The sequence below is a fragment of the Pterocles gutturalis genome, unplaced genomic scaffold (genome assembly GCF_000699245.1).
Source record: "Pterocles gutturalis isolate BGI_N339 unplaced genomic scaffold, ASM69924v1 scaffold20900, whole genome shotgun sequence".
Classification (NCBI taxonomy): domain Eukaryota; kingdom Metazoa; phylum Chordata; class Aves; order Pterocliformes; family Pteroclidae; genus Pterocles; species Pterocles gutturalis.
The window spans coordinates 877-15,265 of NW_010143912.1; the positions used below are offsets into that span (position 1 = coordinate 877).

At 36.3% G+C, this 14,389-nt stretch overlaps 1 protein-coding gene across 1 annotated transcript; it reads right to left on the reverse strand.

Annotated features, from left to right (window-relative positions):
• Nucleotides 1-566: 566 nt before the first annotated feature.
• LOC104470127 (histone-lysine N-methyltransferase 2E-like) lies at nt 567-9,325 on the reverse strand (the record flags this gene model as incomplete). The annotated part of the gene is made up of 3 exons (XM_010084943.1): nt 9,139-9,325; nt 1,126-1,237; nt 567-796 (listed from the first exon to the last, which is right to left on the reverse strand). Coding segments are annotated over exons 1-3 (413 nt in total), but the record flags the coding sequence as incomplete, so codon positions are not given.
• Nucleotides 9,326-14,389: the final 5,064 nt, after the last annotated feature.

Here is a 14,389-nt window from a genome sequence, read left to right on the forward strand (position 1 = left end):
AACTTCAGCTTCTCCAGAAATAACCTAGGTTAGTCTTCTGATAGCTATTAAAATTATTAAAACTATGTCCTCTGAAAATTAAGAGTTCTTACCACAAAGACCATGCACACAGAAACCAGCCTTTGAGAAGTTTATTTCAGATTATTTTGCATCCTGCAAGTTACTTGATTTACATAGACATAATTTATCTAGACACTTTATTACTCAGTACATGCAGATTAAGAACCAATCCTTAGGTTTTTGTTTCACCAAATAATCTGGATAAAATATCAAAGAGACATCCTTTTTAGAGAGGAAAAAGATATACCATTATTAAGCAACAACAAACAAGTAAAGGTATGAATAAATTAATGAGTAGTCAAGACAGACTGGAATGAAGTATAAAATACTCACTGGCCTTAACCAACTACCTTGCCTATTAGAAAGCCATACAACCTTCAAACACTGTTTTGATGGAAGGAAGTCTATGACTCAACATAACTGAAACACCACCTAGTTACACTTACTTTCAGTGCATCTTGAACTTCTAAGCAATTTAAAATTTAAATTAATGTAGTATTTGTTACCTGCATTTGTCGCAACAGATCATATATCCATCATCATGTGTAAAGCCACAAATGCCTCTGGTAATATCAGTTCCATAGCTTCCATCCTCTGACGTACTGATGGTAGTAGCACTAGAAGTTTCATCAAAGTTGGGAGTGGTAAATATGCCTACTTCATTCTTGCTAATAAGCACTGATGGAGGAGGAGAAGCTGGAGGCGTTGGAGGAGGCCGAGCACCATAGTTATGGTCCTAGATTTTTGTGGGAAGAAAAGTTATAGGTCTTAAATGTTCATGCACTGATTATTATTTAAGCCACAGTGTAAGAATTCACCTTTTAAAGAACTTCTGAGACTTTTTTTGGTAATAGTTTAAAATTTTGTTTGCCATTGTGCATTCTTCTCAACTATGTTTTAAAAGTGCACAATGTTCTGTATTCTGCTTCTAATCAACCATCTCTAGTCAGCTTACCCAACTGCTGATAACACATAAAAATGTAAGCATGAATCATAGTTTCCGCAGCTAAGAACAGCAGATTTTACATAATCTATTTTATATAAAATACTTTGCATGGAACTTACTGCATAGGGCAAACCAGTGTAACTGTGTGAATGCGAGCTGCTGGTATACAACTGGTGTGGGTAACTGTTCGATTTTTCAACTACCACAGGGCTAGCTTCTACAGATTCTGGTCTGCAACGCAAAAAGACAGAAGAATAATAAATACAATGAATATGTAATTTTTATTACTAAATTACAGCTATTTGCTGCATAACTTATAATTAATTGCCTGCTGTTCCTGTTTAATGCAGCATACAAAAGGGAGTGGGACACACCAAACTCACACACCCTCAACGGCCCCCCCGCAAAAGGAAGTCCAAGCCTCTTCTTTCATTTAAAATGAAGCTTCCAGAGTGGCAGAGAACTTATGCCTCTCTAGATTTACAAATTTTTTCTCAAAAAAAGTGCATGCTGAATCACATGACATAATCTGCAAATATGGGAGAGAAAAGCACGTTGCAAACCTTGTCAGGGAGTCATTAGTCTGTATGCCCAAGTTTGCAGAGTTGCAACAGAAGCTGCAGAAAGGACTCAGCGTCGTTATGACAAAAGATAAGGCGGTGACTGAGAGCTGCCAATCAAGAGAGCCCCGCGCCACCGCCGCTCCTTCAGCGACACCTGGTGGCACCACTAGCGCACCGCCCGAGGCAGCCAGCCCTGCCACTCAGGGCGGCAGAGCACCGCTGCTGCCAGCAGAAACCGTCAGCAGGGCAAAGCTACCTAAAAAAGGCACTTTATCGATTTATCTTTAAATACAAAGAAAAAAAAAATAAAAATTTGTGAGAGGTTTCATAGTGAAAGGCAGAGCCTTCTTCAATATACAAGACATAGCTTATATGCACTAAACAACAACACAAAAGAGAAGATAAATAAAGGAATATTGAACATCTTTTTAAGCACAATATATTATACCTTCATTACCTCTCCCTCATCAGTTACATCCACCTGTGCATGCAAGCATACACATACTCTCATGTCTGAGACACTTTTAGTCAGTAACTTTTAGCTTTTTTTCCATTGCACCATACAATTAAATCACATGAGGAAAAACTTCAAGTGAACCCAGAGTTACCTAAAGTTTTTTGGCGTGAGTTTGGTTTCTTTTTTTTGGTGGGGTTTATTTTTTTTTTTTTAATTGAAAGGCAGGGCAAAATATTAATATCTAAAACTGAAGTGGCTTTTTGACTGACATCACAAGTTAAGCCTGGTTCACTTTTCTAGTTTTAGTTTTATGATGTGTGAAGTCTATTTCCCATCACAAACTGATTTGTTTAAAAGTTGCTATTTCTGAACCTTAAGTTAAAATAGAGATCAGTGTTTTTTCTTAGACATTAAGATACTAAATAGAGGCTTTTTTTGTTATGCCATTAAGTGGTATTAGTCTGATTTAAAAGAACACCAGCAACTTACATTTATTGGCAACATTTTTTCTAAGAGTATAGCTTTCTGAAAGCAACACACAGTGTTTTCACATCTACTTGGAAGTATCCCACTAACATTTTTGGTGGCCCATTTCTTCTTAATAGCTTTTCTCCATGTGGGTTACTACACAATAAAATTATTTAAAAAGAAACACTAGTTAAAAACACTACTGGGTGAAGACTTCAGCTTCTGGAGTCCAAAGAAAAAACAACTTTTTTTAAAACATTAATGTCTCTAACAATGACCAGCTACATTTTTGCAGAAAGCAAGTGAACATGTGAGTACACAAATCATGTGAAGTGCTAACATAAGAAATACAACTTCTGACTAGCATGAGACAAAAAACAACTCTGATGACACTTGCCCTTCGTTACCTCATAAAACCAGAAAAATTTTCGTTTCTTCACAACACTTCTCAACTTGAAAGTAATTTTATTCAGAGTTTGTTGGAATTATCTTCTAGAAGCACCTTTTGTTAACCATGGTTAACAAAACCAGACAGAAGTTAGAATAGCTGTGCCTTTTTAACAGATTTGCATTTACCTATTTACTGACGTAATGCATTGGTGCAGTAATCACACCATTGATGTCATCCAGTTAATCCTTCTGAAGATCTAGTCCATCAAAATACCAATGAGGCACTGATTATCCATCCATCATGGCTAGGACAGAAATTAACTCAGCTTTGTCCAGTTCAAGAGGGTCTTGACCCCTATATTGCTTCTCCTGCTATTCTTCAACATTTATTGAATGGGAAAAGCAGCAGCATGGCTACTCTTATCCACGACCTGCTCAGTGCTCAACCTAGGTCTTATCTGCTTCGGTATATGGAAAATACTCACATCTTCAGAGCAGGAAGGCTTACTGATACAGGACAGGGCAGGGAATTCAGGTACAATCCATCCTTCAGCAATACCACAATTAATTTAGGAGAGTTTCCTTCACCGAAAATAAATATTACCGCAACCTAAATACCAGCTACTTCAACATGGGAACATTCAATGAAAGATACCAGAATGGAAATGACCTACAAAGAGAGGTCATGTATTTCATCAACTGCCTACAAAAATTAAAAAGGTACTCTAAATCTCTTGCAAAATATCAGGCAAGACAATACACCCTACTCCCTGAATGCATTTCTACCTACTCTAGCAATTTATAAACCACTTAAGAGAACCAAGTTTAATATTTAGAGGCATAACAGCCATGGGAAGCAGAAGAATTAAGCTTCCAAAAATGAGATACAGAAACAAATGCATTTATCCCCAACTATTTTAATCCTCATAAAACAGCTTCAGAGTACAGTGCTAAAAAGGAAAAAAGCACAACTTTACTTGAGCAAGAAAAGCCACAAAAAGGGTGGGAGAGAATTAGGCAAGGCACAAAGGCAATTAAATCTTTGTATTAAAAAAGCTTTAACTTCAATACAGAATTAGAGCAGAATCAGCTTTCAGCAAAGCTTTTTTCAAATGCTTATCCGAGGGGCCACAGTTATTTCTTTACATTATAAAAGATGCTCACCAGAGCTTTGAATGTAACTGTTACTGTTTCATTTATCCACTCAAATGCTAGACTGGGGTGGACAACAGTGTAGAAATATGTAGAAAGTGTAGAAAGACTGAGAAATATGGGAAGGAGATAGCAGAGCATTCACTGAAACTAGAAGTTAATCACCATCGGTTTCCTTTACAGTCATCAGAAAAGCAATATTAATCTCATGAGCAGCACAGAACGAGTACATTTCCCCACAGAATTACAGACAACCTTCTAACTTCTGCATACAGGTTTGCCAACACTTTAACATGCCCGTCACCAAATTCCTTGTTACTCCTCTTCTGCCTACCATGTGCATGACCTTGACCTTAAACATAAAACACATCCATCTAGACTATCCTTTGACAAAAAGTCAAGGCCACCTTCTTGAATAGGCATCTCGGAATTGGAGTTTTGTGACGGAATACATCTTGGTGAAATATTTAATTCGTACAGCTGATCAAAGCAGCAGGGCTCAAGGCACTAACTACTGCACTATAAACACACCCCTAATCTCACCACTGGCATTCTCATGGGCATCCCACAAAGTGAGCTTCCAGGAAGAAAAAGTGTAAGCATCCAGATCTGAAAGGTCTTCCTTGCTTGTATTTTTGAACATAAGCCAGTTGCGTAACAGATTGAAGTACTACGTTTGTCAGTCTTCTGAGCATACCACATTTCTCAGCTTCACTTCAAACAACTGCACCTTTAGTGTCTAACTACAGGAGATATTTATGGTTACTCTCAGTTTTCCTCAAAACGGAAATGTCTGTATTACACTATAGTATATTTTAAGTTAGACAAAAATCTTAATATTATGCCCTACAATAAACAAATATTACCATGATAAACTGACCATGACATTTTGGTAAAATGTCACATATATGTGTTAAGTGTGGTGGTCAGCAATTCAAAACTGTGCAAAATATTAAAAAGGAACAAAATAAAAAGCACCCCAAAAAGAACTTCCCCCATGCTCCTGGGCTGCAATGATTTACAACGTTCCTGTAACTTGAAAACAGGAAAATAATATTTTCTCAAATTAATAAAAATCAAAGACACCTGTATTTTAAAAAATAATTTTCATTCTGCCAATGAGACAACTCTCAAGTTCTGGGTCATTTCCCACTGTTCATACCTAGAAGTCCAATGCAAACTGAAAATATTCTACATGTTGCCAGTAGATGGCAATAGTGAGAAATCAAATAAGCAACACATGAGACCGGATCATTTATAAAAACTCAGTCCCTACAAGCTTACAGTTAACCTATATTAAGGGAATCAACTATCAAGCATGGTAAGCAGTAGTCAGTTCTTTAAAAAGTCCCGTCTCCCCTGCTCCATTCCCTTTAAATAGTTTTGTTTCTAATCATGTAATAATTAAAAAAAAAGAGGGAGCAGTTTTTGACTAACAACCAAAATACAATCAGTCCTTAGAATCTGGGGCCATCAATCACTTCTATAAAAATGTAGGTATTCAAATGGAAAAGAAAATGTCACTAAAACTATAATTTTCAAAGGCAGGTAGGTATCCAAGTTTTAGGCTATGAAAGCTTAATTAATAGTACTTTCTGAAAACATTTGTCAAAACTTCAAATTAAACTTCTTGTTTCCAGGAACACTTCAGCAGCATCAACCTGCCATACACCAGTTCGATAAGTCTACTTTTGAAGGATTTCGGGTTTGTTCTCCCTTTGCCACCAACACACCTGAGCAAGTATCTGGCTGAAGGTCAGTTCAGATAAAGGAATGTAGTATGTTTTGTATGAAAAACAGTATTTTTTATTTCAAGACACTTCATCTAACCAAACACACCTGATGTGCTTCACTACCTAGACAACAAAGAAATAAGCACTACTTCTTGATCACAGAGCGGGTTCTGCTACCTAAACATCTTGCAACAGGCCCTAGAAGTATAGGTTGGCCTGGTTTAAAAAAAAATAATAAATTTTCCTTGTTTCAACAGCAGTAATGGGAAGGTAGATTTTCATTTATTTAAGACTACAACAATGTTCACCATCTTTTCTCCTAGACGTTGAACTCAATACAATGATTCATATACCGTGGTTGTTCAGTTCATTATACAGGCCTTTTCTGCAAAAAACATATACAGATATTAAAAACAAGAGAGCAGTACCATCAATGGTATTTCCCAATGTGTAGCTTATACTCTAAGCTAGACTAACACTCTCAAATCAGGAAGTGCATTTTGAACCTTCCAAAATGGCTGACTCTGCTTACTATTACAAGGTCTTTAACAGTAAGAAGTTACGCATATTCATCTTTGGTAAGCCTTTTACAAATAAAGGCAAAATATATATGTATTCTGACTACTGTGGCACTATGAAGACCAGTCCACCACTGGAGAGTTCACTTGGGTACATGTAACATAAGAAACAGACTATTTCACCCAATTTTTAAGACATTCAAACCTTTTAATAAGTTATCTTCCACACAGCTATTTGCGACAATTATTAAAACAAGTATGTGAAACTATGCAATCACATAAACTATCTACCTTTTTAATAGGCTTATCCTTTAGTTTGAACTGCAAGGAAAAAATCTCTCAGCACTAAGAAACTGCACTATGTTAAGATATTTGTCCTGGGCTCCTTCTCCCACATAATCAGGTTTGCCATTCCCCCATTCTTGTGTTTGTTCATGCTTCGGCAACTGATGAAGCAATATCAGACCTGTCAATCACAGTGAAGGAATTCCAACTCCTCCCTCTTGGGAAAACCCCAGAAATTGCTCAGAAAGAACATATGATTGCTAACAATACAATCTATATCCAACATGCTACTCTTTGGAAGAAAACATACAAAAACATGTAAATCACATAGACCGTGATAGAAAAAGTTTACAGCTGTGCAAGCCAGTAGGTAAGGGACACACCTCTGTGTCACACTTCTTTACACAGTGACAGAGGTTTTAAATCAGAACAAGCCAATCACGCAACTACATGTTTTTCAGCAGAAGTACGACAGAGATGACATGAATTAATCTAATCGGTGGCAGTCACTTAACATCTGAAGAAACGCAGTTCTTAGCTGTATTACCATGCCACAGTATCAAGCAAATAACACACTGTGAACTCTGTATTTTTTTGTACTGACAACTACATTTATTTATTTTAATTTCAGCATCACATGCTGCGTCTGCAAGGAACATCAGCAACCTCAGGAATCATGGCCATCTCTAAACATAAAATAAAACCACAGGAAAAGATAATGAGGAGAGCCCTGAACAGGTAAATCAAGTCAAAAAATTTCTGCACCAAGGAAACTAGTATTCATGATACGAGAGATTAACAAAACAACTTTAAATATTTAAAGTTGTCAAAAAGCTTTGAATTGTAAATTACTGGTTTTCTTCAGATAAATGGTGCGAAGTTAGAATAGCCTCATATATAACTGAAACCACAGGAGAGAAACATCCCCTTAAAAAGCTGTTCAAGAGCTTTGCTCTCATTGCATAACATTTCTTCCAAAGTTTGGAGGAAAGCCATTTGCCTCCTAAATGGAGTAATATTTCTTAGCACACGCTCTCAAGCAAAGGATACATGCCAGCTATTTAAATTCGTACTAGTTACTCAATACACCTATTAAATAAAGGACCACTTCATGTTTATTTTTGGTTTATGAAAGATTTCAAACACGTATGCAAAATAAGTCTAATCCATCGTTTCACTATCTGCCAGGGAAATGTATTTTTGGGGTAACCAAAGTCTTTAACGTTACTACAGAAAGGCTCAAAGGAAGGCAAAGAGTAACAGCATCTCCAGCAGTTAAAAAAGCCTAAAAAACAATTTAATATCAATGATGAATTTAACATTTTTTGTTAGATCTAAGAAATGAACTGGTGTTTTTTTTCCCCTATGGATACGCAAAGAAGTACACAAGATTCACTGAGTCACACAAACTCTCTTGATCTTTAACAGACCTTTGGTATCTTTTGACACCCCTCTCTTCCCAAAGAAACTTCTATCATATATTCTACTAATGCAAAAGTAATAGAGAAAACAGAGGGGAAAAAAAAATATCTAGATACTGTTCTGAAATATACAGAGCTCAATGGGATGATGTACCTATGGTACACTGATAAAAGTTGTAACACCACCTTGGTCTTTTACATCTCAAAGAAACAAGTTGTCCAAAATGCTGTTTCTCCTCTCATAACATTCAACAGCCAGGCCAATATTACACACACAGAAATAAGTTTGTTTGACAGGAAAGATCTCCAGCTGGGGATCAACAACAGCTAAACTCTGTAGACTACCAATAGGCTCAGACACAACTAGAGGGATGAAAAAAAACAAAACCCAACACCCTCACATGACACACAACCCCAGAAACCCACCAAAAAAACCCCAAACAACCTCCCTCCCCAAACCAAACCAAACCCTCCCAAAACAACCCCCAACTCACCCTCCAAAAAACAAAACAAAAACCACAAAACCCAGAAATTCACAAAACTTATTTCATGCAAAGGAAGTGTTTCCTGAATTCAGGATTTCATTGGCTCTTTGTAAACCTTTATGCACAGTTATCCACAGTTACCAACTGAAATGAATGATTAACAAGTGAATTTCCACTAGCTTTTTGATATAAAATAGTTTTGTGAAGACATGGTATTAGACAAGTTAAGCCAGGCCTTCAACTTTAAAAAATAAAGGTACCTTTGTCTCATTAATACCACTTTCTTGCAATTTACCACAACAAGTGAATTTACAACATGGGAAATCAAAAATATATTTTTTATATACAGTGAAAAGGAAACTGGAATGGTAAAATACTTTAAGTACAAAAAGCACACCAGGCAGCATCTGTATTTCTCCATCTGATAAGCAAAATATGCATCTGTAGAACAGTTTAACTTCCCACCTCTGCTATCCCTGAAGAGGAAGAAACTGACTTAAGAATGAAGTGACAGTTATTAATTTAAGTCATTAAAGATTCAATAAAACTGAGGAGACTCCTAAGTCCTCACCAACTGTATTTAAAAAAAAAATTCAAGGAAAAAAATTAACACAATAATAAAAAGATAAGAACACTTACAAATTGTGGTCACATACTTACTCTGAGCCTGCAGCCATTTCCAAATAAGAAGTATCTGTTGTGTCAACCCCCAATGGGATTGCTATGCTCATGACGTTCGTTTCTGATAAATTCGATTACTACGGAGTCCTATGCATTGGTATCCAAAACACTGGGGCATGCCAGCCACAGTGCTCATTGCAAACATCTAAGTGCATCCACAAACCCTGTTAGGAAAAAAAAATCACACATAAAAAACCCAAAAACTTTTATCTATTGTATTTATTTCATTAGTTTTACTCTACACAAGCAAAAGAAAACAATCTTTTTTAAAAGTTAACTCCAAATATACTTACTTTAAGAGTTTGATGATCTTAACTCCTGAACTTAAAAACATTACAAACTGACAAAAACATTATAATTTAAACTGGTGATTAAGAAAAATCATTCATCATGTCTAGTGAGGTGAGAAAGATTCACTTTAAGGCAGACTTACTGAATGTCAAGTACATTTGCTTACAGCTCTACACTGTCAGAGTCCAGTTGCTGTAACTTTCACGAGAAACCTGGTTACAGAATTTTTCAAGTATTTCTTAGAAAGTATTTTTCACTTCTGCACTTAAAAAAAAAAAACAAACAAACTTCCAATGTCCACAATACAAACTAAGGATGTCAAAAGAAACAATGACGTTAACTTCCATTCTGTATTTTTTTTAAACCAAAACCATTCTAATGATTCACAACAATGATATGAAACAATTTCCATCTTTTTTAAATACATCACCATCAGAAGACATACCCACCAGGGGCCACTTTTAGACGTGTGTTAGAAGTTTATTTTCCTTAAGTAGAAAACTAAAAAGGATCAGTAGTAGTTTCTAATTGTAGAGCAAAGCTACAATCTGCTTGACTCACACAAGTCAATACAACAATCCCACCCGTATGCCAGTTATTACTAGTCTCCCGTTCCTTTTACCCAGTACGGCAGAACACCCAATCAAGTATAGGAGAGGACACGTACGTAGCACCTCACCCATCTCCATTCACAGATTAGTAAACTAATGCATTTTTATAGCCTAACACAGACAAGGTTTTCCACAAGTGACTAGGTAACTGAAGCAAAATAACCCCATTTTCAATAGCTGCATAATGAATAACTGCAAAATCCTTCCAAAATGTTGAAACTGCAAGGACACAGATCACATAGCAATGAAGCATATACAGTGCCTTAATAAACACACTCCTCCCATCTGACAAAATGCAGTGTCTTAGTTGAAGTCTAGAAAAGTCCAACAGTTTTTGAGATCAGCTTATCTTAACACACTCATCCTTGCCAAACAACACTAGTTTGCCAAGAAAAAACTAACAAGCTTCCAGTGAAATTTGAGGTACTTATAAAAAAAACTTGAAAGGCACTGTAGACTTAAATCTGAATTTGCTCCTTTTATTGATGACGTTGGTATCTTCAAGATGGTGAAGTGGCATTGGCAGAGCATCTCTAAGTTACGAACTGGCACCAAGTCTTCATCTAACTTCTCAAATTTTCTCTCACTACTGAAGTCTGGCAATTAACTACAAACATCTCGGCATGCTCTTAGTGCCTAAACTTTCTGCAGTTCACTCTTCCTCTAGACAGCCGAAATTGTGTTTTGGTCCCATTACACAAGTCACCAAATAAACTGGAAAGTAATCAGGCCAAATAGCTGTTGGGATAGCTTGCTTTCCTCATTTAAACACTGAACATTTTCTTATCAAATACCACAAATGTCAAACTATATCACTAGCTATGCGTAACATTAAGGAAAAACCATACTATTTTCAGGAATAAGCAGCAAGAAAAAAACCTGTTAAATCAAAAGCAGGGATAGAATATTTTTAGTAGCAGTAAAAGAAACCCCAAGTCCTTCTTATAGCTTAAGTAAGCATTATTATTACAGCTTAAGTAAGCATTCATTCTGTCACCATATAGTTTACTCATAGCATAGAACCTTGACTGGCCTCACCTACAACTTACAGGAAACATCAACTCACCATTTAGTTCTCTCCTTCTGAAAAAGTAAAAAAATTATATTAATTCCAATAATTGAGAGGAAACCATTGACTTTTTTAATCCAGGTAAATCAGCTATCACAGGTTAAGGGTTGTTCCACTCTACCAACTGCAGTTTCACCTATGCTAACACATCATTAGCATAATAGGGATTTTATTTTTATGCTTGTAACTAAACAATTCTAAAAAAAACAGGCTTTGTGTTGTTTCACACAGGTCTACAAGACATACTGAACATCACTGCCCGGGATCAAGATCCCCACCTAGACATTTCTCACATTTTAAAAAAAAACAGGCTTTGTGTTGTTTCAAAGTAGGTCTACAAGACATACTGAACATCACTGCCCGGGATCAAGATCCCCACCTAGACATTTCTCACATTTAAAATTGCTTTCGGTGGAGGTGTGATTTTTCTTTATTGAACATTCCTTAAGCGCTACTGACTAGGTAGAGTAACAACTGAAAACTAACGTAGGCAAAACTGCCCAGGAGACTGACCGAGGTGAAAAACCTGCCTTATGACAACTGCCTCATATCACATCATCACATCTGTAAACTTACATAAAAAACCAGAGGTCACCCAAACAGCATATATTCAAGTGACCTTCTTTGTCAAGAAATGTGGTTGCCAAAACTGAGAATTAAGTGAAATCTGGGGCTTTGATGCAGAAAAAGAGAAATATGCATATTTTCAGAGATATGTATAGACAGAAAATTAATTGCTAATGCATGATTCAATTAATGCCCTCATCTCTGATGAAGCAAATACATCACCACTCCTGCAAGAAAAAAAAAGTGGTGCAGAAGGGGAACAGAGCCAAGATAAACTTTCTACCCTACTGTAAGCTACTGAAATACATCTTTAAGCCTTAGTCAGAAGTCACCCAAAAATTCTAAGAGACTAATCTACACTGAATAAAATCAGAGACTTGAAGAACTCAAATTTATTTTGCCAAACAGCATCAAACAGGAGTTGTTTCATCTAAAAGGAATCAGAACATGAGCGTAACACTACGTCATTATTTTTTACCACCTTAAGATTTCAGGTCTTCACCACACACACAAAACCCTCCAACGCTTTTCCTCTGACTATAGTTAAGTATGGAAGAATGGAGGCACTCAACGGCTCACAATACCGTTAACTCAAACAAGCATAGCTCATTACTTATGAGTACCTGTCCTCAATGAATTCCTGGAATGGCGTGAGAAGGGGGAGATGTAGGATAAACTCATTACGCTATGCCCAGTTATTAACAGAACTGCGACCTTACAGGCCATCCAATGACAAACACCACAGTCATGTCAGATTTGGGATGAAGGAAAATAATTATTTTCTGTCATGTCAGAACACAAGTATTGTCATGACACTAAAATATTCCCAGTATTTTTATTGGATTACACTACAAAAATTGGAGAGTTCACAACAGAAAATAATGTAACCACTGGGGAACTTTCCTCCTTATCCATCTTGAAAGTGATTGCTTATCCTTTGAATCTTGATATTTTAGATGAGTCATAAATACTATCTGCTATCATTAACACAGTACTTTCCAAATTCTGCAAGTACTCTTCTATTTCAAGCCACTCTTTCAGAACTGACAATCTGTCACCCATAAGCTTCTAAGAAACTGTTTTCATAGGTGCATTTTATTTAAATACCTGGCCAGGGGGAGTGGAACGAAGGGTGCTAGAGAAGATTTCTTCCTGCAATCCAAGCAGATTATACACAACTTACTGTTTAAGAAAGTCTTTCTTCAAGCAGTACATAAATTTTAAAGTTAGAACAACCACAGTGGTTTGTCCAGTTAATTTCAGGGTCACATAATTAAAAGGCACTACACAGAAACTGCTGGTCCAAAGTTCAATGATCTGCTCTTTATTGGGCAAAGTAGGTGATCTACCATATATAAATCTCAATAGTAGAAGACCTCAAATTTTGTTAGGGCCCACTCTATTCTTTTCGTGATAATACACAATAAGCTTTGAAATAATTTTGCCAATTTCTTAGGACTCGTCAGATTTTCTTCATTATCACCCTACCAGCACAGTTTTATTATATAAAAACGTGTTCCTTATTTTAAAAAATTTTGCTTTTACTTAATTGCAGTTAAAAAGTTTATCTTGCCCTAAAAATACTATTGTCATCTTAAACAAAAAACTTATTGTTCCATCTGGTTAAACAATTTATCTTGTGCAAGATGAAACTCCTGCAAGAAACCTATCACACTGTACCATTCAATCACATTAGCTTACATTTTCTATGGCAGTTCTTCCTCTCTAGAGAATACACAAGAGCTTTTTGACTTAATAGCCATATAAAGTCTAAAATATTTGAAGTCTCGCCATACTTCTCAGGATCCACTTTGCTTATGATACTAGAACTATTTTTTTAAATGAACTATGCTCTAACAACAGAAGTTTAAGAGCACAATACATACCAAATTATTCATCTGTGTGGCTTTCTACAAAGAACATCATTTATGCATTAAACAACAGAAAATAAGTTACATATCCCTGAGGTATTCCACTTGCACAACATTATTTTGTGGTCTAACAAAGACCACATGTTTCCTTTCTGCCATGTCCTTCTAAGATCAACTGTGTGACAGCAGAAAAAACACACATATTCACTGGTACACAGAGGAGGAAAAAAACCTCAAAGGGCTCAACTCTTGAATCAGAAGTTAACTGGGCAATCTCCTGAAATTACACTGGTATTTCTGAACCTAATCCTGCAGAGTCCAAATGTTAGAACTAAAACCAGTTGCTATTATCAGATGTTGGCAGAAGGGAACTCTAGGCCTATTTCATCAGCATGTCTTCTTTCCCTCCTTTCCACTTGATTCTTGTAGGACCATCAAAAGCTATACAGAACAGTTTCAGGAAACAAGCAGATGATAGATCACCTAAACAGAAAGTACATTTGAAAAATAAGAACTTGAAGTCTAGCCAAACTGATCAGATGATTCCAACAAGGTTTCATAATCCCAGATATCAATCATCCTCTAAGTGTCAAGAGTCCAGACAAATTCTTCCATGGCATTTTCCATGGAAGTTTCTTTTTGTTTCTTTTCTTTGGGGTTTTTGTTTTTTAATTTTTGGTTTTTTTTTTTTTCCCCTAGGAAGGTAGGAAATTTTTTAAAAAACATTTAACCACTTTCACTTGCATTTTCTTTTACAGATTCAGAAACTGAGTTCCCAGTATCATAGAATCACCCCCTCCTGTTTATACGCTCCCTTCAAG